Source organism: Malus domestica, chromosome 08, assembly GCF_042453785.1.
Source record: "Malus domestica chromosome 08, GDT2T_hap1".
In the NCBI taxonomy this organism is placed as follows: Eukaryota; Viridiplantae; Streptophyta; class Magnoliopsida; order Rosales; family Rosaceae; genus Malus; species Malus domestica.
In genome coordinates this window covers 7,103,660-7,130,989 of record NC_091668.1, presented here as the reverse complement: position 1 = coordinate 7,130,989, position 27,330 = coordinate 7,103,660, and the positions used below count along the sequence as shown (strand labels likewise).

General features: G+C 39.7%; 2 protein-coding genes and 1 long non-coding RNA gene across 3 annotated transcripts in view; 2 read left to right on the top strand and 1 right to left on the bottom strand.

Moving 5' to 3' along the window:
• Window positions 1-2,349: 2,349 nt before the first annotated feature.
• Window positions 2,350-27,330, top strand: part of LOC139198241 (uncharacterized) — a 77,135-nt gene continuing 52,154 nt past the window's right edge. The window contains exon 1 of the long non-coding RNA XR_011583593.1: window positions 2,350-3,345. This is a non-coding gene — a long non-coding RNA (uncharacterized lncRNA). The remainder of the gene's footprint in view (window positions 3,346-27,330) is intronic.
• On the bottom strand, window positions 11,739-12,463 carry LOC103441077 (MFP1 attachment factor 1-like). The gene has a single exon (XM_008379771.4). It carries the CDS (start codon window positions 12,362-12,364, stop codon window positions 11,888-11,890), a length of 477 nt encoding a protein of 158 aa, XP_008377993.3. The 5' UTR covers window positions 12,365-12,463; the 3' UTR covers window positions 11,739-11,887.
• LOC103428793 (cytochrome P450 81Q32-like) lies at window positions 20,291-23,604 on the top strand. The gene is made up of 2 exons (XM_008366910.4): window positions 20,291-21,324; window positions 22,843-23,604. The coding sequence occupies exons 1-2, from the start codon at window positions 20,410-20,412 to the stop codon at window positions 23,458-23,460; spliced, it is 1,533 nt and encodes a 510-aa protein (XP_008365132.4). The 5' UTR covers window positions 20,291-20,409; the 3' UTR covers window positions 23,461-23,604.

The window sequence follows — 27,330 nt, the reverse complement described above, 5'->3', positions numbered from 1 at the left end:
TTAGCAACGTCTCATCCTAAAAAGTCCAAGTCCAACCCACCTTAAAAATAATCAAATGCCTAACTATTCCAAGTCCAACCCACCTAAAAAATAGTTTGACAACATTCTCTTGCGGATTCACCCAGGACTGATATATTTGACCAATTAGTCAAGCATATAAAATAAATTGAGTTATATAATAACTTAAAAGTATTTGATTATTTTAATTTAATTAAAACTTGAAAATCTTGCAAGTAATAAATTGTCCTAATGAATAAGATTTTTTATTTTTTAAGCATTACGGTTTGGGTTGAAAGTCAAATTGACCGTCTCTCTCTTCTTATTTAGATAAAGTGTAACATATAGGATTGTAATTTGGCCATTTTTTCAAACTTTTTTTTGGATTGAGCTACTTCTACTTCTCCTTGGAGTATATACTATTGGGCAACTTGGAACAAAATACAAGTATTTTAAATCATAACCAGATAGATGGCATAAAAATGTAGAAGCTCCGAGTGTGTTGTGTTGGTGTCAACTAGTTTTATTTGTCCCACATCGCACAATGACAGTTTTGCGTATGAATTTAAAGACATGACTTCTCCAACCATTGGGTACCCGTTGTGGGTCTAGTTCTCATATTCCATTGTGGTGTCAGGACTATGTTATGTGAATGTTGTCACATAATATTGTGTTACTCGTATATATAACCTAGCTTTTATACCATAAACAAATTTAGATTAAGGCCCACCAATTTTTTGTGGCAAAAATTAGTTCACATATGTTTTTTTGGGAATTGGATGCCTCGGAATCCTCTTGACAAGACAACATGGGCCGTTGAATTTTGATCCAACGATTACAAACCAATTCCTTTTTTTTTTTTTGTAGTATCAAGGTTTCGTTATTCACATATTGGAGCCAAACTTTACAAGTTGTAGAGTTTACCTATATTCTTTACTTTTTTAACTTCAAGAATTTTGTTACGTTGTCGAGTGTATATTCTTTTGTAGTATAAGAGTTTTGTTATTCACATATTGGAGCCGAAAGCTTCGTAATCAATAAGTATTGTCCTATTTATGTGCATAACCGAGCTCCATGACATAATTGGAGCAATCGGTGAGGCCCTATATTTTAAATTTGGGTAATGTTAGGAAAATTAAATTTTAGAAACTAAAGGACTTGGAAGTTGATAGTTGGTTTATTACTTAAGCGTTGATAAACGTGGTTACTCTTATTCGTGACACATCATTTAATTTGAAATTTTTATCTTCAACTTTAGTCTCCCCAACATTATCCTTTAAATTTTTACTTGAAAAGTTTATAGCCATGTCATGTGAATAATTTTTTAGAAATTCTTTTACTAAAATAATATTCTAATCTACTTTAATACACACAATAGAGAGATTTAAAATTAGGTGCAAGTAGACGATCTGATTAGACACATTACTAACAGTCTTAACTTATATCTATTTCTTAAGAAATTCTTTAAAATTGATGCTACAAAGCATGATTATATACCAACAATTATAGCCCTAAAGTACATAATGTAGGCAAATGTTCTTTGCTGATCAGAGCATGCCAATTTCCAACCCGCTCTGGGAATCACAAAAATAACCCCAAGTTTCATAGCAAATATAAACACCCTATCAAATGAGTCCTCAAAAGAGCCATTAGTTTTCTAATTGAAGCATCAGATTCTAACAGAGAAGGATGAATTAAGAAAGGCCACTGCTAAACACAACATGGGGAGTGATGATGTAGTCGTCGATCACGTTATCCGGGGACGGATGACGAAAATACAAAGCTTTACGGAATTCTGAATAAAGAGGTAGAATATACAGAACATCTGTTTGGTATTTTCATCATACATCTTCAAAGCTTGATGAGGCATCGCATAAACCATCTAGCATGCCCAACCGCTGCACTCCCAGAAAAGAAACGCAGACAAACAAGTAAAGGTGTGCGGTCATCAAGACAAACAAGGTTTCAGCTAACTGAAAGACTAGAACAAATATCAATTCTCTAGACAAATTGGGAGCTAGTCCAAAGATTAAATTATGTACATAGGCCCCAAAAAACCATGGAGAAACTTGTAGTGTGAGGACATCAGAAAGCTAGAGAGCGACAGGGCAGCAAAAATCGCTTATTGTCAAACGAGACATGCACTAAAACAAGGCATCTGCAAGAGAAACATCCATAGCGGTAGCAGCAACACAATTAGAGTTACATGACATCAACCTAACACAACGACAAATCTTCCAAGGTGTGAGCCCGGAACTCACGATACTAGTGTAATATATACTCAACCATTTCACACCAATAATACTCTTAATCAAATCGTAGTTGACCTCAAGGAAGTTTGAACTTCTACAACAACAACAACAACAACAACAAAGCCTTTTCCCACTAAGTGGGGTCGGCTATATGAATCCTAGAACGCCATTGCGCTCGGTTTTGTGTCATGTCCTCCGTTAGATCCAAGTACTCTAAGTCTTTTCTTAGAGTCTCTTCCAAAGTTTTCCTAGGTCTTCCTCTACCCCTTTGGCCCTGAACTTCTGTCCCGTAGTCACATCTTCGAACCGGAGCGTCAGTCGGCCTTCTTTGCCCATGTCCAAATCACCGGAACCGATTTTCGCTCATCTTTCCTTCAATTTCGGCTACTCCTACTTTACCTCGGATATCCTCATGCCCAATCTTATCATTTCTCGTGTGCCCACACCTCCCACGAAGCATCCTCATCTCCGCTACACCCATTTTGTGTACGTGTTGATGCTTCACCGTCCAACATTCGGTGCCATACAACATCGTTGGCCTTATTGTCGTCCTATAAAAATTTCCCTTGAGCTTCAGTGGCCTACGACGGTCACATAACACGCCGGATGCACTCTTACACTTCATCCATCCAGCTCGTATTCTATGGTTGAGATCTCCATCTAATTCTCCGTTCTCTTGCAAGATAGATCCTAGGCAGCAAAAACGGTCACTTTTTGTGATCTTCGCTAGATTGCTCCGGTCATTAGTGTGGATAAGTATATAAATGAATAGAGATAGGAAAGCAAACACAAGATGTACGTGGTTCACCCAGATTGGCTACGTCCACGGAATAGAAGAGTTCTCATTAATTGTGAAGGGTTTACACAAGTACATAGGTTCAAGCTCTCCTTTAGTGAGTACAAGTGAATGATTTAGTACAAATGACATTAGGAAATATTGTGAGAGAATGATCTCGTAATCACGAAACTTCTAAGTATCGGAGTGTGGTATCGTCTTGACTTGCCTTATCTGTCTCATAGGTAGATGTGGCATCTTCTCTGGAAGTATTCTTCCTCCATCCAGGGGTGGTATCTTTAACTGGTGGAGATGCACAAGGTAATGTATCAATTTCACTTGAAGCTTACTTGTAGTTTCAGGCTTGGTCAAGCGCGATACAAACCATGTAGTAGGAGTCCCCCAAGTCGCCGAGCTAGGGGATCTGCTGAAAGAGGTGACAGACAAGGTAAGCAATCAGAGCTCCGGCTGATTGTTCACCTTCTCCCCATCTTGCAGCAGCATGAAGGATAAAGAGAAGAAAAATGAGAAGAGATGATATAGGATACTTTTGCTTTTGAAGAAGTAACTTTCCACAGGCTTATTCTTGAACTGAGCTGGAGGGTTTTCTGGTTTCCTCCAGAGCCGACTGAAGAATTTGAGGGTCAAAACAAGTCCATCAAATCTAGAGTACGTTCGACCCTGCTGATATGGGATACTTTTGCTTTTGACAGAGTAATGGATGTATCGGCACGTGTGCTGTTACGCTTATCTCCACATGCTTCCTTGTATCCTTCGCACTTGCCCTATCTGTTCCTCAAGCAGATGCGGTATCTTCCCTGGAAACATAAGATGTTGAAGATGAGTACTCGAGAGCAATGCCAGGTAAGTAATCAGGTAAGGGGTTCCAGGCAGTCAGTTCCTGGCTGGAAGCTTGATTCCAAGTGCTGACTGATTGCTCTCTTTCTCCTTGTCTTGCAGGTAAAAACAAGGCCAAAGGAAAAGACAGGGAAAAAGCATGATATGGGATACTCTTGCTTTTAACCCTGATGATATGAGATATTCTTGCTCTAGTAAAGCTTGTTTGCAGAGGTATTATCGGGGGGAAAGAAAGCTGAATATTTCGAAAGGCTTCGTTGGGAGTGCCCTCTCAGATATGAGGAAGGGTTGAGCATTTTTGCAGGTCTGCCTGTCCGTTGGGGATGGAGGTCGACATATATAGGAGTCTCCCTAACAACAAGTAGTAATGCTATTCCTTTACCCTGCTTGGTCATAGCACGATAGTGGGAGCTGCCAGCTTCACATGTTTTAACTCTGTCAGAGCACTTTGAAAAAGTGGTCTGTGGTATCTGGCTCTCGAGAGGTCTTCGACAGAATGCCCATAATTTCCGTAAAGCTGAGTGTGCGTGTGACAGGTGCTGACAAGGCTAGAAAAGTAGGTGTCTCTTCGATTTCTGAGATCGGCCCTCGTGGTCTCTGAGCAGCCCAGCTTTTGAGAAAGCGAGCGTCTCTTCGATTGATTCGGAGAACGATGCATCTTCGAGTTTTAAGAAAGCAATCATGCTGGGGGTCTGGCTCTCGAGATTCGGGGAGCAGTGTCACTTCGCTTTTTGAGAAAGTAATCATGTTGGGAGTCTGGCTTTCGAGATTCGGAGGGCGGTGCCTCTTCGATTTTGGAGCAAGCAATCTTGTTGGGAGTGTTTTCTCGAATGTGAGTAAAGGTTGGGCATGTTTGCTAGTCTACCTTGCCACGAAGCACAGAGGTTGACACACAGGGATTTTCCAATTATCCAGCAATGGTATTGTTCCTTTACCCTCTCTTCGATTTTTGAGAAAGTAGTCATGTTGGGAGTCTGGCTCTCGAGATTCGGAGGACGATGCCTCTTCGATTTTGGAGCAAGCAATCTTATTGGTAGTGTTTTCTCGAGTGTGAGTAAAGGTTGGGCATGTTTGCTAGTCTACCTTGCCACGAAGCACAGAGGTTGACACACAGGAACTTTCCAATTATCCAGCAGTGGTATTGTTCCTTTACCCTTGTGGATAATAATATGGTAGCTAGACCTTCAAAATTTATGGGTCTAAACTTTGTTAGTGCTGTTTCTTTGCTATTCTTTTACCTTTCTTGGTCAGAGCGATGTAGTGGGAGCTGCAAGCTTTACGTGCTCAATTTTGGCAGAGAACTTTGGCAAAGTTATCTGTGGTACCCATGAGCTATTGTTGCGTGTGGGAAGTGGGTGATTGAACAGTAAGATTCATGTGTTTTCTACTTCCTCAGAAGTCTTCGACAGAATGCCCATAATTTCCGCAAAGCTGAGTGTGCGTGTGACAGGTGCTGACAAGGCTGGAAAAGTAGGTGCATCTTCGATTTCTGAGATCGGCCCTCGTGGTCTCTGAGGAGCCCAGCTTTTGAGAAAGTGAGCGCCTCTTCGATTTCTGAGATCGGCCTTCGTGGTCTTTGAGCAGCCTAACTTTTGAGAAAGCAAACGCCTCTTCGATTTCTGAGATCAACCCTCGTGGTCTCTAAGCAGCCCAGCTTTTGAGAAAGCAAACGCCTCTTCGATTTCTGAAGCTCCGTCGAGTGCAGATTTTTATAGGGGCTGGCATTAAGTTCCAAAGCACACTTGAATCTCCACCAGTAGAAGCTCCATTCTTGCACTTCTAAGATCTTGATTTGTCCAACCTCTTCTCTCTTCAACACCTTTGAAAATGTCTGGCCCCTCCGACCGTCGTTTTGACTTGAACCTTGTTGAAGAGGCAGCCCCGCCTTCTCCAGACAACATATGGCGCCCATCCTTCGTCTCCCCTACTGGTCCTCTTACCGTTGGGGATTCCGTGATGAAGAATGATATGACTGCTGCGGTGGTGGCCAGGAACCTTCTCACTCCCAAAGATAACAGACTACTTTCCAAACGGTCTGATGAGTTAGCTGTTAAGGATTCGCTGGCTCTCAGTGTTCAGTGTGCAGGTTCTGTGTCTAATATGGCCCAACGCCTATTTGCTCGAACCCGCCAAGTTGAATCATTGGCGGCTGAGGTGATGAGTCTCAAACAGGAGATTAGAGGGCTCAAGCATGAGAATAAACAGTTGCACCGGCTCGCACATGACTATGCTACAAACATGAAGAGGAAGCTTGACCAGATGAAGGAAACTGATGGTCAGGTTTTACTTGATCATCAGAGATTTGTGGGTTTGTTCCAAAGGCATTTATTGCCTTCGTCTTCTGGGGCTGTACCGCGTAATGAAGCTCCAAATGATCAACCTCTGATGCCTCCTCCTTCTAGGGTTCTGTCCAGTACTGAGGCTCCGAATGATCCCCCTCCGGTGCCTTCTCTTTCTGGGGCTCTACCGACTGCTGAGACTTCTCCTAAGCAACCCCTGTGAAGGCTCCCTCTTGTTTGTTTATTTTGACTCATGTATATGTACATATTTGTAGCTTATCGGGGATATCAATAAATAAGTTTTCCTTCATTTCAACGTATTGTGTTAAATACACCAAAACCTTCTTCGCTAAGTTCTTTGAATTTTCTTTTGTTGAAGCTTGTATGTTGAAGCTTTCTGAGTGGAGCATTAGGTTGGGGTAGTGTCCCCTTAATTTCCCGAGTGAGGAAAACTTCTCGGTTGGAGACTTGGAAAATCCAAGTCACTGAGTGGGATCGGCTATATGAATCTTAGAATGCCATTGTGCTCGGTCCTGTGTCATGTCCTTCGTTAGATCCAAGTACTCTAAGTCTTTTCTTAGAGTCTCTTCCAAAGTTTTCCTAGGTCTTCCTCTACCCCTTCGGCCCTGAACCTCTGTCCCATAGTCGCATCTTCTAATCGGAGCGTCAGTAGGCCTTCGTTGCACATGTCCAAACCATCGTAACCGATTTTCTCTCATCTTGCCTTCAATTTCGGCTACTCCTACTTTACCCCGGATATCCTCATTCTTAATCTTATCCTTTCTCGTGTGCCCACACATCCAACGAAGCATCCTCATCTCCGCTACACCCATTTTGTGTATGTGTTGATGCTTCACCGCCCAACATTCTGTGCCATACATCATCGCTGGCCTTATTGCCGTCCTATAAAATTTTCCCTTGAGCTTCAGTGGCATACGGCGGTCACACAACACGCCGGATGCACTCTTCCACTTCATCCATCCAGCTTGTATTCTATGGTTGAGATCTCCATCTAATTCTCCGTTCTTTTGCAAGATAGATCCTAGGTAACGAAAACGGTCACTCTTTGGTATTTCTTGATCTCCGATCCTCACCCCTAACTCGTTTTGGCCTCCATTTGCACTGAACTTGCACTCCATATATTCTGTCTTTGATCGGCTTAGGCGAAGACCTTGAGATTCCAACACTTCTCTCCAAAGGTTAAGCTTTGCATTTACCCCTTCCTGAGTTTCATCTATCAACACTATATCGTCTGCGAAAAGCATACACCAAGGAATATCATCTTGAATATGTCCTGTTAACTCATCCATTACCAACGCAAAAAGGTAAGGACTTAAGGATGAGCCTTGATGTAATCCTACAGTTATGGGAAAGCTTTCGGTTTGTCCTTCATGAGTTCTTACGGCAGTTTTTGCTCCTTCATACATATCCTTTATAGCTTGGATATATGCTACTCGTACTCCTTTCTTCTCTAATATCCTCCAAAGAATGTCTCTTGGGACCCTATCATACGCTTTTTCCAAATCTATAAAGACCATGTGTAAATCCTTTTTCCCATCTCTATATCTTTCCATCAATCTTCGTAAGAGATAGATTGCCTCCATGGTTGAGCGCCCTGGCATGAACCCGAATTGGTTGTCCGAAACCCGTGTCTCTTGCCTCAATCTATGCTCAATGACTCTCTCCCAGAGCTTCATTGTATGACTCATTAGCTTAATACCCCTATAGTTCATGCAATTTTGTACGTCGCCCTTATTCTTGTAGATAGGCACCAAAGTGCTCGTTCGCCACTCATTTGGCATCTTCTTCGTTTTCAAAATCCTATTGAAAAGGTCAGTGAGCCATGTTATACCTGTCTCTCCCAAAACTTTCCACACTTCGATTGGTATATCGTCTGGGCCTACTGCTTTTCTATACTTCATCTTCTTCAAAGCTACAACCACTTCTTCCTTCCGGATTCTACGATAAAAAGAGTACTTTCTACACTCTTCTGAGTTACTCAACTCCCCTAAAGAAGCACTCCTTTCATGTCCTTCATTGAAAAGATTATGAAAATAACCTTTCCATCTGTCTTTAACTGCGTTCTCTGTAGCAAGAACCTTTCCATCCTCATCCTTGATGCACCTCACTTGGTTTAGGTCCTTTGTCTTCTTTTCCCTTGCTCTAGCTAATTTATAGATATCCAACTCTCCTTCCTTGGTATCTAGTCGCTTATACATATCGTCATAAGCCGCTAACTTAGCTTCTCTCACAGCTTTCTTCGCTTCTTGCTTCGCTTTTCTATACCTTTCACTATTTTCATCGGTCCTATCCTTGTATAAGGCTTTACAACATTCCTTCTTAGCCTTCACCTTTGTTTGTACCTCCTCATTCCACCACCAAGATTCCTTTTGGTATGGGGCAAAACCTTTGGACTCTCCTAATACCTCTTTTGCTACTTTTCGAATACAACTAGCCATGGAATCCCACATTTGGCTAGCTTCCCTCTCTCTATCCCACACACACTGGGTGATTACTTTCTCTTTGAAAATGGCTTGTTTTTCTTCTTTTAGATTCCACCATCTAGTCCTTGGGCACTTCCAAGTCTTGTTCTTTTGTCTCACTCTTTTGATATGTACATCCATCACCAACAAGCGATGTTGATTAGCCACGCTCTCTCCTGGTATAACTTTGCAATCCTTACAAGTTATACGATCCCCTTTCCTCATTAGGAGAAAATCTATTTGTGTTTTTGACGACCCACTCTTGTAGGTGATCACATGTTCTTCTCTCTTCTTAAAGAAGGTGTTGGCTAAGAAGAGATCATATGCCATTGCAAAATCCAAGATAGCTTCCCCATTCTCGTTTCTCTCCCCAAAACCATGGCCACCATGGAAACCTCCATAGTTGCCTGTCTCTCTGCCCACGTGTCCATTTAAATCTCCTCCTATAAATAACTTCTCCGTCTGAGCAATTCCTTGCACCAAGTCTCCAAGGTCTTCCCAAAATTTCTCCTTCGAACTCGTATCCAACCCTACTTGAGGTGCGTACGCACTAATCACATTGATAAGTTTTTGTCCTATTACAATCTTGATTGCCATGATTCTATCTCCTACCCTCTTGACATCTACAACATCTTGTGTCAAGGTCTTGTCCACGATGATGCCAACACCGTTTCTCGTTCTATTTGTGCCCGAATACCAAAGTTTAAACCCTGAGTTTTCTAGATCCTTTGCCTTACTACCAACCCACTTAGTTTCTTGTAGGCACATAATATTTATCCTTCTCCTCACCATAACTTCCACTACTTCCATAGATTTTCCCGTTAAGGTTCCTATATTCCACGTTCCTAAACGCATTTTACTCTCTTGAACTCTACCCTTCTGTCCTAGCTTCTTCACCCTCCCCCGTCTAATAAGATCAAAGTACTTCTTTTGTGTGTCCCGTGTAAAGTTGATAGGAGCATATGCTCCCAAACAACTTTGGGTGGAGTCGTTCGAAAAGAAGTTTCTATGGCCCCCTTGCTCATTTAACACTGCATCCGGGTGCCGATGGAGATACAGCGACCCTTGCTCATTTATCACTGTGTTCGGGCCACACAGCGCGCCACTTACGGGTGACGCCCTAGCTTTAGCGCGATTTTGTTCTGGATTCATTTTCATAAGGATTCGACGTGATCATGGAGTGCCGGCTGTCGACTACCTGACGCCCTCCCCCTCCTCCTTTATCCGGGCTTGGGACCGGCAATGTAAGATACATAGGCGGAGTTAAGTTCGAACTTCTATGAACTATAAAATATCAAGCAAATAACATTTACCCAAAAACATTACTCGCCTTTGCCTTCCAGATTATCTACTACGGGTGCAACAAAAAGAGAAAAAAATGAAATGAAATAAATTAGATTTGCTTATCACAGATAATGCAGATTACTTTTGAGTTTAACATGCTTGAACAACAAAAGAACTGGACAAGAAAGCTCTGAGCAAGAGCAACATTAGACAATCTCACTTTCACCCAAAGCTTAATTTGACAAGAAAATCGAACCTTTCCAAAAATGATATCCTGTACATTTGCTCACATTGGTTCCACAATTGTGAACTTTGTTTCCATAAACGAAACATAGAAAATAGTAATGACTACTTCTAAAATAAGGTTTAAAGCAATGAAGAATGGTTCTAATGAACTCTCATACCATTGCAATCACATCATATGGACAATCTAAACTCTCAAAACAGTACAATGCAACAAAAGTTCACCCAAAAATAAAAACAGACCAACATTCAGCGTCCTTGAGTATTACTCTCAACCCGGAGACATTCGTCAAAGTGGTTTGAGATGTGGTACATATATTATTGTTCTCCGGATTGCGTTGTGGATTTGGTGTCTTCGTTTGTACAATACCCATCCTTGGAAAATTCTACTCCTCATTCAAGGTGTATACGTCGGGCAAGAACCCCAGGAAAAAATGGAGTACAAAAATTATCAAAGACGACCAATGCGAGTGCAGATCCAACTACTTTCATCCATTCATAGTGCTCTGCAATGTGTCTATGACAATAATATGATGTGGCTATTAATAATGAATTTTGAATTACCACAGGTTACCTTCTCTGTGTGGTCTACATTATTTGTTGTTTGGTTAGCCTATTGTCTCTTTAGGAGGAGGCTGTACACCTGAGAGTGGAGTTTATGGATGTGACTTCAACTTAGCTATGGTGTGCTTCTCTCGTTGTTCGTCCTTTTAAAGTTGGTCCTGACTGAAATGGAAATGGCAAACAAAGATTTAAGGCTAAAATTGGCTGAATACAAAATGTGGAGACACAAGACACAGAAGTTGTCGAACCAATGATGGCTTTAGTCTAATCAAATCATCGGTTCAATAACTTATGTGTCTCTACATTTTGTATTCAGCTAATTCTTGAAAGATATTTACTTAACCTCAAATCTTTATTTGCCATGACGTGTGCAACTTTTCTATTTTTCAATCATGACCAATCTTAGGAGGACGAACAACAAGAGGAGGAGCACATTGTAGCCACATGCATAAACTCTGCTCTCGCGGGTACGGCCTCCTTGTGGAGAGACAACAGAATAACCAAACAACCAACAATGTAGACCACACAGGAAAAGTAACCTATGCCAATTCAAAAGTCATTATTAATAAGCCTCCACCATATTATCATCATAGATATATTGAAAAGCATCATGAATGGATGAAAGTAGTTGGATCTGCACAGCATTGTTCGTCTTTGATAATTCTTGTAACATATTTTCTCTTGGGTTGCACACCTTAAACCATCTCAACTCAGGATGCGAATTTTCAACAGAGACATCAAATCCACAACCTACACAGCACAATCCGGAGAACAATAAAAATATGCAATATTATCTACAACTGGTTTGACTGGTTTGACGAATGTCTCCGGGTTGAGAGTAACAGTCCACACATCAAGGCAGCCACTGCAGAAGGACGCTGATTCCCCGTGCTTTTCCAAATGCACCCGCACCCACTTGAGTACAAAACCTTCAGCACAAACATCTCCGAATAAAGCAGATCAAGAATCAGTAGATCAATACCCTCAACGGAAACCCAGAAAATTGAAGATTGCGAAATTACCTAATAATTTAAATTTGGAAGAGGTCATTAAGTATATAGGCATCACAAGAAATCCATGATTAATACGAAATAGATCTCGATATGAAAGCCCTAATACGAAGCTAAAAGTGACCTAACACACATGGAGAGATCAGTACTCTTCCGCCTTAACATCCTCACCGGCGGCGGCAGCAGTGGAGTCCACCACAGAGCTTGCAGTCTCGGACTCCGCCGCACCGTTTTCAGCAGCGGCGATCCTGGACTTGACGGTGTCGAGCATGCGCTTGCTGATCTCCTTGGAGTAAACCTGCAGGATCTGAATCCCGTCTTCCTCGGTCGCCGCGGAGCCGCCGGCGGCAGCGAAGGCGTCGGCCTCTATGAGGCGGGCGGTGGTGGAGGCCTCGTCGGCGGCCATGGTGCCGTAGCGCTTGGAGAGAGGGGAGGGCGTACTGAGGGTCTCGATGAGGCGGTTGACGACGGCGTCGCGGGTACGCTGGGTCGGCGGCCATATGCTGAAGGAGGTGAGGAGGCTGGGCTTCCCTTTGTGAGCTGGTGCATCGTGGTGGCGATGCTGTTGAGAGATTTGGTCTTGAGGCGCTGCTGCGGCGGTGCTCTCGGAGTCCGACATTTCGATGAGGATTTGTGGAGGCAAATACTAACTCTAAATTTCAAAAATAAATATAAAGAGAAAATGAGAGAGTAAATAAATTGTTGGTGAATTGAATTCAAATGTGGGAGAGAATTTAGAGTTGATTTTTATCACAAATGGTCCTTGATATTAATTAAAGTCATCATTTTGGTCCCTCACTTTTAAAATAAATCAATGTCGTCTTTGACATTCACTACGGTACATCAATTTGATCCTTCCATTAAAATTTCATCAATTATTCAATTAGTTTGTATGTGGAACCCACAAATCCAAGAAAATGATGACACATGCATTTACACAAAATAAGGGTTTTTATCGCAAATGATCCCTGATTTGATCCAACTCCTCATTTTATTCCATATGTTTCAAAAATCAATAAATATGGTTCATGACTTTCACTACGCACATCAATGTAGTTATTCCGTTAGAATTTCATCCATATTTTTCGTTTGTGTGCTGATGTGGTTCCATTAATCCAGTCATATGGCTCCATGTGGATTAAGTACAAGAAACTATTTTTTTAAGAGTGAACCAACGAATGAGTATTCCGCGCTGGCATTTTTCTCACATCTCACAACCCTAAATTGAAAAAAAAAATCAATCTAAATTCGATACAATTGAATCCAAATTCAATTTAAATTTGATAGGATTATAACCAACTAGAGAGAATGAGGAGTGAGTTCATGAGGCCAAGTACTTTAGTGGTGTCATAGTGTCTTCCTTTTCTTTTTTAGCATACCCTGATGAAAATGACGATGACTATTTTTTCTTTTAGTTTTGATTGTTAGTTTCTTATTTTACTTTTAGTGTAACGAATCATCCCCGAATGTTACGAATTTTATGACGTGAAATTACAAAAATGTCCTTCGAGGCAAAAACGTTGAATTTTGTTGACCACATTGTCGTGTCACGTAAGATTCATTTTCTTGGTGTATCCTTAGAGTACTCATAGCTACGAATGCATGGGCGCAAATGGAATGTAATTTGGAATTATAACGAAGAAGTTATAGGCGATCGAAGTTGAGGGCAAAATTGTCATTTGACCATAAATCTATAAGGCTCCAGATTTGATGGATCGGCAATCTGGGTGCCACATGGATGGTTGAGATGGAAAGAAAAGGAAAGAAAGAAAGGGGACGACCAATCAGAAATGAGAGAAAGAAGATAAAGGATGGGGGACGACCAATCAAAAAGCAGAGAAATGAGAGAAAGGAAAAAAGTGAGGAAACAGCCAACCAAACCCCTAAACTCTGACCCGTTTCAGACCCATCGACCCGATCGCCAAACCTGTTTTCTACGACTATTCCGATGGATTTTTCAGCTTTCTTCACCTTCCCATCACTAGCAAACTTCACCATGACATCCTAGCATCCAATTATAGCCAAAATCGACGAGATTTCATCATGGTTCCACAAAGAACACCCATGTCAGTGTTGTGAAACCTTAGCCGGTGATCCACCAATTCTGAAACGTTCTCCTCCAATTATCACCACCATTAGGCACCTCTTGAGCCCAAGAGCAAACCCCAAACAAGTTTGGGGGCGGTGGAACACTGGAGTGGACGAATGGTGGTTTGCCCATTTTTGGGTTTCCAGCGGATCGAGGGTGATGTGAGGTGTTTCCCGGCCGAATTGGACTTCGGCCCAGGTGCATTAATGGGAAGCAACACCATCCTCACTAGTTTGAGAGGCTTCTGGGCAATGGGAAAACTTGTGAGTGGAGCCCTTCTTAAATTGCATATTTTTATAAATTCCTAGGCTTGCATGCCTTTCATATTTCATGAATCGAGCATGGTTTCTATTATGTTTTTACGCATTTCTATATTACGATTTATTTGAATTAGATTTATTTATTTATATTGCTTTTACGAAACCTTTATGAATTATTGGTTTTTTCATATATGCATTATATGGATTTACGGAATTGAAATATTATGAATTTATGAATATGATTTATATTGCGGATTTCTTAATATAAGTTATGAATTTTTGGATTTTCGTATATGAGATTCTATGGCTTTCGAATATGATTTATATTACGGATTTATGAATATGGATTTACGAGATGAGATTTTGAGGTATGTTTTCGGTATGTATCTAGTGGGTTATCATATAGCACATCCACACAACACATGTATGTAGATGTCTATGGGCATAGGACATCGTTGAGGAGATTCATGTATATACCTCTGCTCCGACGTAACTCGAAGTCGTACAATTTCAACTTCGGGTGATGGACCATGGTTTCTTCACCGACATAACCTAGTGTCGTACAATTTCACCTCTTCACCTTCGGGTGATGAACATGTATTGCTTTTGGGGGAATAAGGAGTTGATGATATTGATGATATACCCATTAGCTTCACTAGCCCGGGGCTAGTGTCGGTGTGTGATGTTATATATCATCTTCTCTGGCATAACCCGGAGTCGTATAGCTTCACCTTCGAGTGATGAACATGTAATTCCTTTGGGCGACTATGATACCCTTAGACAGTACAATATGATGTATTTTACAGATTTACCTTCAGGTGATGATATTCATTTCTGAGCACGTTTTATATGTATTGATTTTATGAACGTTTGCATAGCATGTAGAGTTTTCGAGAAAACCTATATGTAGTATTATACTGGTTTTCAAAACAGGGGGTTAGTAAGTTTAGAAATAAAATTGTTTTCCTATTATTAGTAGTATTATAAACTTTGGTCCACTCACATTTTCTGGTTTGCTCCCCCTCAGGAGTTAGGATCGAGGCACACAATCCTGGCACCAGGGCATGTCCGCGTAGGGATCTTCAAGTCTTTTCAGGGTAGGACCCATTCCTTGGGTTATTCTTTCACATTATTTTTTATAGTCGTATGCTCTGAACACATTCATACATTAGTAGATTTCTTCCCAATCACATATTTTAATTTGCATGCATGTTTAAAATGGTTTCGTCACCCTAGGGTGTCGACCAGCACGTGCTTACCCTGATAGTTGGGGATATCGGGGTTGGGGCGTGTCATTTAGTTTTAAATCTTAAAAAAAAAAAGTTTCTTGTAGCTAATCCACGTGGCACCATATGCTTGGATTAGTGGGACAAAAATACTAACGAAACTATAACAGAAGGATTAAATTGAATTGCGGTATTGAAAGTCGTGGACCAAATTTATCGATTTTTGAAACTCAGGGACCAAAATGAGGAGTTTGATCAATTTCAAGGACCATTTGCGATAAAGATTCTTATTTTGTGTAAATCCACGTGTCACCATTTCATTGGATTTGTGGGTCCCACATACAAACTAATAGAATAGTTGACGGAATCTTAACGGAATGACCAAATTGATGTGCAGTAGTGAATGTCAGGGACTACATTGATTGATTTTGAAAGTGATGGACCAAAATGATGAGTTTGGTCAATCTCAAAGACCATTTGTGATAAAAACCCTTTAGAGTTATAGGCGAAGATTGAAAGCTTAGAAGGATGGATTACCTTAGGCGCGTGTTTACGTACACGGAATCAAAATGAGTTGAGTGGGAATGATTCCAATTCCGGATCAACCCTTCGTTTATCATCCCAACAGGAATGAATAGTGATGCGGGCCCCAGGTAAAATGAGGAATCGGTTTCCTACTTTTGGAGGAATTCAATTCCTCAGGGGAGGTGGGTTTGGGCATGGCAGAATGGGAATCAATTTTATTGGTTGCTGGGTTTGGTTGGTTAAGGTTAGGGTCTTTGGTTTGAATTAGGCCCTTCGAATGAAGTGGCGTTTATGTTTTCACATTTACTAAATAGTTTGGGCTAATTACGTTTTACAATTTTTGGCTTTGCAATTATTTTCAAAATGAGATCACATAATCTCAAATTTTCATATTTTTTATATCGTACCAATTCGTACCTTCAATTGTTTAATCGTCTGATTCTTTATTAAAATGACGACGTTGCAATTCTATGACATGTTTATGAGCTAACACGTAACCACATTTGCACCATGTGGACAAAAAAAACTTATCATTATTTTTTGACTATCCTAAATCGGTGCATTATGTCCCAAAACAACAACCAATTGAATAGTTTGATTTAATGAGTGCAAGTGCAGCTTAGATGTCAACCTAAAAGTAGATCCCACAGGTAATGGAAGATTAGACGTAACAGTAGTAACCCTCAATTTGTCATATGCCGAAATAATCACATTTTAACATAATAAAAAGGTTTATAACAAATTAAAACTTTAGAAAATAGAAGGGTACCTTAAAAATCTAGGAATGAAATTTGATCGGTCCTTTTTTCATTCTAAAAGATCGGCAAATATATTTTTCTTAGGACAAAATGATTCAAACTTGAAACCAAAGTTTGGAATTTACTTTTGATTTTTACAACGAAGATGGCATGATTTTGGCGTGGTTTGCAAATTGCCTCCAAGGGCTTGACTTCATACAAAGTTTAGAGCCCTTTTGAGATTGCTTCGCTAAAATACGCTTACACGAATACGTCATTATGAGAGGGTGATTTTAGTATAAATACGTTGAATTTTTAATTTGGAACACTCATGTGCAAGCAGTTCTAAAATGAGAAATCCTAACAGGACTCTCTCAAAATGGGACTCTCTATGAACTTTTTGTCACCTCACAGTTAACTCAAATTATGTGCCAACATTATAAAACGTTCTGTCAAATATGAGGTGTCAAAGAGTTCATAGAGTCTCACTTTTGAGAGTCATCTTAGCATTTCTCTTCTAAATTTTATTTGAAGATGCACTTAAAAACATTTTTGGTAATCAAACAACGCTTTTAGTCATTATTCACGTAAATACTTAATGGGCTCAATTAGTTGTGATGAATTACTTGGGCTTGATTTCGTTGCCATGAACCTTAGGCCATCTCCAACCGAAGGAGGGCTAGGGGGTTCATTGTAGCCCTCTGGCCCTCCAAGAAATTAATATTTTAATGAACAATTCATGACCATATTTCTTACCATCTCTAACCAAGGGCCAAAGGGACATAGGGCCAAACATAGCTCTGTCACAAAAAATCATCTCCAACCGAGAGTCAAAGGGTTATAGGGTCAAACACAATTTATTATTTAAATTTTAAAAACTACAACAACTTTGGGCCCAAAGAAGCATGAAGTAGGCATTTAAATTTTATATTGTTAAATGTTTTTAAAAATATTGTTTAAGTTTCATGTTGTTAAATGTTTTTCTTTTATGTTGTATAATTTTTATGTTGTTTAATATTATTTGATGTTGTTTAATATTGTTTAATGTTGTTTCATGTTACTTAATGTTAATGTTGTTTAATGGCTTAGTAAGTTATAGAAAAAAATATAGAATTTTTATTTTTTTAAAAAAATTTGTAAAAAAAATAAAATAAAATAAACTGTAAAAAAAAAGGGTAAATTAAAAAAAACTACCTCAACTATTGTCTCTCGACACTATCATACCTTATCTTTTAAAATTGACAATGTCATATCTCATCTTACGAATTTGGTCCAATGTCATACCTCCGTCGGTTTTTCTGTTAATTTCTCTGTTAAGTGCTGACGTGGCTAAAGACGGGGCCCTCTCTCACCTTCTCTCTTCTCTATCTTTGGAGCACCTGCATCCCTAAAATCCCAAAACCCCTCCCTTTTTTGCCTTTGCAATTCTCCCCCGCAGCCCCTAACAACATTCACCCCCAACCCCCACATTTTCTCGTCCCCTACCTTTGTCCCTCTTTCTTTTCCAGAACCCTCTCCCTTTCGAAGATCTTCAACCCTAACCCTAACCTTAACCCTAACCCTAATTCCCCAATTTCAAACAGAAACCCCCACTCTCATACTTTGTCTTTCCCAAGTCCTTCATTTTCTTCAACCCCTTCAAAAACTGTTCCATAAACCTCTTCCCACCCATCAACCTCTTCTCCTTCACCGACTCCCAATCCCCTCCCAATTTCTCCTGCCTTAGCCTCTCTAATCTTTTCAATGGCCCCCACACGAAAAACCCATTCGAACCCGAGCCAGAAAAGCCCGAACACTACACCCAGATGCTAAAGCGGTTTTTCTGGTAATGCGAGAACGACCCGGATTACAAGCATGCCCCGGAAGTGGAGAAGATTCTGAACAAAGACCCGATTTTAGAAAAGAATGAGAACCCAACTGAGGAGGAGCTTTAGGAGAACCAGAGGTTTTGAAGAAGTTTCGGGAGAGCCCGGTGGTGAAGTTTCTGGCTCAGGAGGAGACTTAGTGGGGACAGTAGCGAAAAAGCAGAGAAAAAGAACAGGTAGTGCGAGGACTGTAAGAGATCGGAGCCTCATTGGCGAGGCGGCGGTGCGTGGTGCTCGTAGAATGACCTCGGCACAGGTTAGTAAATACGACCGTCGTATTAGATTCACTGTGAGAGGGAAAAGGTTTCAGTCGAGTTTTTGGAGATGGAGCAAATGATGGTGAAAATACAAGATCGTCCTCCAAAGCAAAGGTGTGGGGGAATCTCCCTCAGGTGCAGACTTTGTGTCAAGAGAGAGGAAGAGATAATTAAACTCTGGGATTTTGGGGATGTAGGTGCCTATAGAGAGAGGCGAGAGAGATGAGAGAGAGGGCGAATCCCACAATTTTATATAAAAATAATTTTTTTAATTTTTTTTAATATTTAATTATTAAAAATATATTTAATTAATTTTTAATCCAATTGGATTAGTGAGTGGGCCCCGTCTCTAACAGAGAAATTAACAGAAAAACTGACGGAGGTTTAACATTGGACCAAATTCGTAAGATGATATATAACATTGTCAATTTAAAAATATGAGGTATGATAGTGTCGTGAGACCAATAATTGAGGTAGTTTTTTGTCATTTACCCAAAAAATATTAAAAAATAACGGCTAGCTGACGTCAGCTAGTTACCATTGCATTCAAATTATGGACCGGCCGGTTGGCCCTTTTTTGTCTAGTGGGGCCCACGAGCCCTTTGATTTAGCCCTCGGTTGAAGATGGTTTTCGGGCTATTTTCGGCCCTCTGACCCTCTGGACTCTTCGGTTGGAGATGGCCTTAATGTTCCACAATGGCTCTCCGTCTAATTTGTCTCCACCATGATTTTTGGTTTTTAAATAAGGTAAGAGAAATTTTTATTTTTTCAATCAAAAAATTATTCTAAATGAAGGTGTGAATGGCCGTTGTAATAATTAAGCAATTAAATATGACTACTTTATTGTCAAAAACAAAATCTTTGGTAGGTTTGAAAAGTTTGATAGTGTTTGTTAGACATTTTGTCTATAAAATATTGAAGAACAAAGAGAGAAGAAACATACGGAAGAAATGAAAGAAAAAGAGAAAGAAAGAAGATGTATGCATGAAAAAATATCAATGAGCCAAGCTAGAGAGGAAGAGAGAAAATAATGAGAGTTATTATGTACGCATATTATTTCAGATAAAGAAAAAATGTACTACTGTTGCCCCCGATGACTTAAACACATTTGTCGAACCTCGTAAATATTGTGTCTTATTTACTTTATATTCCACTGCATACATACGTCGATTTCATACAAAAATAAAGTTATACCTAGTCATTTGAAAATCGAAAATCGGACAAACCAAAAAAATCCAAATGTTAAAAAACACACACCGCCTATGGAGAAGAATCATGCCAAATTAGAATTGAAGAAGACAAACTAGTCAGCGAGATATTTTTCAGTGTGACTGGTACACGGGGTAGTAGACTACGTGTTACTAAACAAATTGTAGGATATGTGTGCTAAAAAGTTAATAACTTAATAAATAAAATTTCTCACCATTCCTATTAAAACACGTGATATACCACTTATATTCTCGTCACAACTAAAAATTTCTCCGACAACCACATTCCTTCTCGTATCTTACACTCCAAATTTTCCTTCTCGGATCTTACACTCCAAATTTTACTCTCTGTTTTATCGATTCTTGCTTACCAATTGCCAAAATATTTATAAAAATTATGCAGTAAAAGTTAAATTAAAATTATAAAAACAAATCCACCAAGAACACTTGAAATTTATAAAACTCCACATTTACATAAAAAAAAAAAAAATCAAACAATGAAAAAAATGGAAGAACAATCACCCTTCTTCTGGTACACTACTACAGGTATCATCATCATCTTCCTCACCTTCCTCACCAAATTTAAACCAAAACACAAATTTACGAGTCTGCCCCCATCCCCGCCGTCTCTTCCAATCATCGGCCACCTTCACCTTCTAAAACATCCAGTCCACCGAACCCTCCACTCCCTTTCTTCAAAGTTGGGTAAAATCCTCCTCCTCAAATGGGGTTCGCGCGCAGTCCTCCTAGTCTCCTCCCCTTCCGCCGCTGAAGAATGCTACACCAAGCACGACGTTGCCTTCGCCAACCGTCCAAGCCTGCTCGCCGGCAAACACTTCCACTACAACTTCACAACCGTCGCGGCGGCATCCTACGGCGACCATTGGCGTAACCTCCGCCGCGTCATGACTCTGGAGTTCTTCTCCTCCTCCCGCCTTGCGGCGTTTGCAGCCGTCCGGCGAGGAGAAGTCCGTCTCTTACTGAACCAGATCATGAAGAAGTCAAAGGTCGAACTCAAGTCCAAATTTACGGAGCTTGCGTTCAACGTGATGACGATGACGGTGGTGGGGAAGCGGTACTTCGGCGAAGACGTGGCAGACGATGAGGAGGCGAAGAATTTCCGGGAGGTTATGAGGGAGGCCGTGCACCTATCGGCGGCGACGAATTTGGGAGATTTTTTGCCGGTTTTGCAGTGGATGGATGCGACGGGTTTGGAGAAGAAGATGGTGAGGCTGATGAAAAAGATGGACGGCTTCTTGCAGAGTTTGATTGAGGAGCGCCGTGGGATTTTGGCGGCGGGTTTTGAAACGAACGGCGCAGAATTGAAGAAGTTGATGATCGACAACTTTTTGGCGTTGCAACAAACAGATCCCCAATTATATACCGATGAAATCGTCAAGGGAATCATTTTGGTAAATTTCTTAATCCTGCAACTTTTTTGTTACACAAAGAGAATTTAGGCTAAAGACATGATTCATTAATAATTTGGTATCAAACTATAGTGGCGGAGCTAATAAAAGAAATTAGAAAAAAAAATTTAATATCATGAAAATTTTTAATCAAATAAAAGAAATTAGAAAAAAAAATTTAATATCTTGAAAATTTTTAATCAAATAAGAGTGATGGAGCTTTAAAATTTGTATGGAAAAATTAGTATTGAGAGAAGTCATAATAAATAGAACCTGCGTTGACATCTTACACAGCATTAACAATAGTGTTATAACTAGTTCAAACTATTATTATGAGATTTTTCTTTTCATATTATTGAATCTTCCTCCTGAGTGTCTATACCTTGTTTTATATGAACTAACAAAAAAAAAAAAATTGGTTTAAAAGAAATCAGAATGGTTTATATATGATAAACTTTATTTTAGGTGGGGGTTTAAAAAACCAAAAGGTAGTTTTCTATCAGGTGTCGACCATAGGACCTGAAGATACCTCCAAGGTACAGATTCCAGATTGGGCAAAAATCGGTAGACAAAATCTAAGTTTAAATTTTAGAATGCGTCCGGACTACCCTAGTCTTTATGTGGCTCCGTCACTATCTAACCAATCGAAATTAAAAATGAATTTTTTCATTTTAAAAGTAGAAAATACTACAAAAATATAGTTCACTAGTATTTAGGTAAGCTGCAACTTAGGTCGTGTCAATTTGAATTCAAGTTTATTGTAATGTACCCAGGCACGCATGTACATTGGGACCAAGGTGGTCCTACAATTATTCGGTTTCTGGAAAATATATATCTAAAAATTTTTTTAGGACCCTTGGAATGTTTGGGCACGAGTCTCTTTTGTGTCTATCAAGTGTTTGATGAAATGTCTGTTAGACATATCTCGACAGGTTACATCAATAGCAGTCGACAAATCCTCTTGATATCACTCATCGGATTGTTTTGACATGTGCGCAACCTGATTTGGTTGACAACAACAAACTCACCGACGAAATGCTCAATGAATATACTGAAACGCTTTGCACTCTGTTTCTACCTAAAATATTTGTATTTTAACATCAAAACTTCCCAAGGTTCGAATTCTGAATCAGCCACTGAGCGTATCTTCTACTATTGAGTTTATAGTTTTCCAACTTGATGAACTCGAATTGTAAAAGTAAGTTAGGGTTCGATTGATTGTTCAAGCCTGAGTTGCATCCCTATAGGCCTTACCATTAGTCGCGTCCAATTTCATATGGTTAAAACAAAATTTCTGTCATGCGTTCCACATGTACTTGATGTATTGATCAAAGAGTTGAGTGATTATGTGTTACCAGGTGCACATCTGCTTGTATGTATCTTTCATCTAATGGTCACATAAGCACATGTTTGTACTTCGAGTAAACATGATCACGTTACATATGACCAAGTCACATCACAGGTGTGCACAGTAGACACAATAACAGCATTATAATTTCGACTAATCAATACTAATTGTAGGTGTTGCTGGTAGCTGGGACAGACACAACATCAACAACCCTAGAATGGGCAATGGCACTATTGCTAAACCATCCGGGTGCAATGGCGAAATTAAGAGCCGAGATAGATACCAAGACTGGATCTGATCATCGTCTGTTGGAAGAGCAAGACTTGCCAAACCTGAACTACTTGCAAAATGTGATCAACGAAACGTATCGTTTGTACCCTTCATTTCCAATTCTAGTGCCTCATGAAAACTCAGAGGACTGTGTGGTAGGGGGGTTCGACGTGCCGCATCACACAATGCTCGTGATCAATGCATGGGCTATCCACAGGAACCCTGAGATATGGGAGGACCCCGAAAAGTTTAAGCCGGAGAGGTTTGAAGGGTGGAGTGGTGAGGGGTCCGAAGGGTATAAGCTGATCCCATTTGGGGCTGGAAGGCGACGGTGTCCTGGGGCCAGCCTCGCGAACAAGTTGGTTGGGTTGGCGCTGGGAAGCTTGGTTCAGTCGTTTGAGTGGGAGAGGATTGGTGAAGAGGAGGTGGACATGAGTGAGGGTTTGGGGCTTACCATGCCAAGGGTCAAGCCCTTGGAGGCTATTTGCAAGCCACGCCCAATCATGCTATCTTCCATGTAAAATTCGACCATAAAGTCCAAAGCACAATACTACTGCTACATTATTCCCTTTGCTTGGTAGTAATCAATATGTATGGATTGACTGTAATCAAGTTCAAAGTTATAGTTCTTATAGTTAAATCTATCAAAAACTGTACTTGTTTAACTGAATTTTTTGTATAACTGTTAATGTTAGTGAAAAACACTTCAATTGATATAGTTAAAAAGAGCAAATCTTAAAAGATTCAAATGATGGAAAAAAATCCGATAGTCCAAGAAGAGTCGGGCTTAATAACAGTTAGGACAAAACAGTGGCTTAATTATCTTTTGGCATTGTCTACCATCGTGAAACATTTTAGTTAAATAAAAACTAAATCAGAAAAATACCTTTAATTTAATAAACAATTGATCAAAATGATTTGACAAAATTGAAGGTATTTTTATCATTTTATTTTGTTTGATAAAGATTTTTCATGAAATAACCAAAAGATTGATAGTTGACAAACTCAAGCATCAGTTCTATTAATTTTAAATCTTAGAGATCAAAATAAAAGGTTATGTCAATCCCAGATATCATTTAAGCTAAAAAAACCATATCTTTTCCGCACAGATTTCAACGGACAAAAAACAATTTTCGATTTTGCTTCTCAATGCAAGAATTCCATGGCAGCTGCCAACAGCATACAGGATAATCCTAAATACAACCACCTCATCATCTTTATGTAAATTTTTCTTAAGATTTACTAATATAATAACCTTATTTCTGACAAAGATAACTTTCTACGTGAGTTTATATTATTAACATGAAACGTCACAATTATAGTATATTCATGTTATTGCTGAAGATATATAATAAGAAGCCCCATTAAGAAGACACATATAAGTAGCAAACAAGTGCATTGCGACCAAAATCGTGGCTACTAAGAAAATATCACGCTACATACTATATGTAACAACTCATCTCTCAATGGTACATTGCAAATCCTGAAAAGGACCTAAAACTGGAGAAGTGGAAAGGACTGGAAATGGACAATCTACAAAAGCAACAGGCAATTTCAGGTTCACTTCAGGCTTCTTTTCTAAAGGGGTAAGGGCCCTAGGGGGCTATATAATAATAATAATAAACAAGTTCAATTTACACATTGATTTCGTATACGAAACAACAAAATAGATTGAAGAGGAGGACATACTAACTTAGCCAACTGTTCCAACTCACGTTTGCTATGAAATTAATAAAGCCATTTACCAATGAAGCCTGTTGAAAGTTGACAAAATGAGTGCTTGCTTACGCCTTAATTTTTTTGTTTCTTGACGTTAATTCCTCAACGATTATGGAGAGGGTCTGAAGCGTTAGGAACTCTCCTCTTGCTTGAAAAGAAGACCTCAAACGAGTGCTTTGGATTCAAACGATGCTGCTGCTGCGGCGGCTGCTGCTTATTATTCTCTTGTTCCCCTGGTAGCTTATTCGGTGATGCCGTCGAGTAGTTCAGCTTCTGCACATCAAGTTGCATTGTGCTTTCCTTGTCCCCGGAGGCCAGCATTGTGAGAAAGACTAAGATTATTACGACGAACTGCTGAAATTGCATAACTGAGACTTGTGGGGGGTTTCAACTTTCAGGTTTAAGAGAAGAAGAAATATGAAAAGAGGAGGTGTCCGAAGAGGGAGTTTTAAAAAGGCAAAGTGTGGAAAAGCCACATGGCTTTGTTTGGAAGTCGAGAGAGAGAGAGAGAGAGAGAGAGAGAGGAAAATAAAAGGTGATGTGGTGCAATTGAGTATACCCTGCAAACAAGGGACACTTCCCACGAGAACTCATTTTTGTTTGCTTTTCTTTTTCTTTTGTATAATATTCTTTGTGTTTCACGAGAACTTTTCCTGGCTTTCTTTTTCTGGTCAGAACCCTCCCAGGCTTTCCAGTCCCCTTAAACAAGGCACTCATGCATCTCACTCCACTCCAAGCCAGAATTAAACTAATAAGGGTTTTTTTTATTTGTGTGTTATTAAACTAAGGATTAATTGCAGTTGTGTTCCTTAGTTTTGGAATGGTTTCGCTTTGGTTCCTAAATTATTTTCCATCTCAAGTTGGTCCACAAACTTTCAAAAACTGTATATGATAAGGAGAATAGTGACATTTGTTATAGAAGTTGACGACAATCTTGTGGCTAGGCCTTGAATGCGGGCTGGCTAGTGTTCTAGGCGAAATTGCACATTGCATCGACCAAAATGAATGACAACTACACAAAGACAGTAGATATGTAGCAAAACATTAAATGGCTCCAACGACCAAACCTATTGGTCTAGGTCGTTGATATAATCAGGGTATTTCCTAAGACAGCTTAACTCTTTCAAGATATTTCGAAACTAAATACGGATCTGAACCAAGGGAGACAAGAGAATGTTTTCAAAGCTCTAAGTTTATCTCGATCTAAAAATCTTCTAACAAACAGCTTCTTGTATTCCTTTTGATATGCAACGTGATTGTTTTGTCAACTTTTGTAATAGATTGCGAGCAATTGTCCTCGTTAAACATAATTGCAAAAGTTCATGGACCAAACCATGAGGAATAAAAGTTTGAAGGACGAAAGTGAGGAACCCAAAAATAGAGTATAGAAAAGTTGGCTCTTGTGCTAGCTAGTTGTTTGGAGGGGTTGTGATTGTCGGGTTTGGATATAGGCCTGGAAATATATGTGTTGCTTTTTAGAACATCGGAAAGAGTGAAATCATCATATACATCCAAGGGCTTTCTTCTTCATGCAAAAGGTTGCCATACGAATATCTCTTGCTTTTTCTCCTTTTCTTTGTTATTTAAGAAGGAGACATATAATATAATTCTTAATTATTTGCTTAAAGTAGACGATCGATTAATTGAGTGGTCAAATCATGCGTGAGTCTCTTTCCAAAGTTTTGAATCTTTCTTTCTTTTCCTGCTTTATTTGAGCATTCCTTTCCCTTCGTTCCCGACGAAGTGCCAAGACATACGGCATCCATTTGCTCAAAGATCCAGGCTGCTTTCTCTGACGACTGATACGCTACCCTGACTGGTAATTTCATGCATGGAAAGCGTACGTCTTGAAAATCTTGGACGGACTTGGAAGCAAGAGTTCAGATAGATTTTGTTGAGTCTTTTTGTGTTGAGAGATATGCAGCAGAAAATCTTAATAGTGCAGAACGCAAAGGAGGCATCTCTGTTAAGGATATAATAGGACCATCAAATGATAATGTACCTGATTAAACTTTACTTAGCTGTTAAGTTATGACAGTTGGTGTTGGTTAGAATAGTTTGGGGATATAACTGATTGTACCTCTTTATATATGGGTGTGTACACATTCTGTTGAGATATAATGAAATCATTTTGTTCAACAACTTCTCTCTCTACAATTCCCTCTCTCACTACAATTATTTCTCTCTGCCTTTAACCTTTCTCTTACAGAACTATGAGTTTCTAAATGGTATCTTCGCCATAGTCCACCGACTTCGATCCCCCGCTTCCATTTTCTTGAATTTTCTCACTCTTTCTTGTTCTCCAAACAAGTCTCATCAGCCCTAATTTTCTCAATTTCTTCTCTAATCCTCTCAATTTCTTCATTTCTCTTCTCAAATCTAGATTTTCCAACGGTGATTGCTACGAACTTTACAAACTCCTCTTCTCTGGTGGCTAATTCTGGCTCTCATGGCGAGGTGAAACTCAATCATCACAATCCTTCCGATTCTGAAACGATTCAAGCTTTTAGGGCTTGTTAATGGCACCGATCTGTGACCTCCTCCATTTGTGACTTATTCTTCTGAATTTTGAGTTCCTAATTCAGCATATGAGACTTGGTGCGAAAAAGATCAAATCCTGATGATTTGGATTAATTCGACATTATCTAAAGATCTTCTTCCATTGACGATTG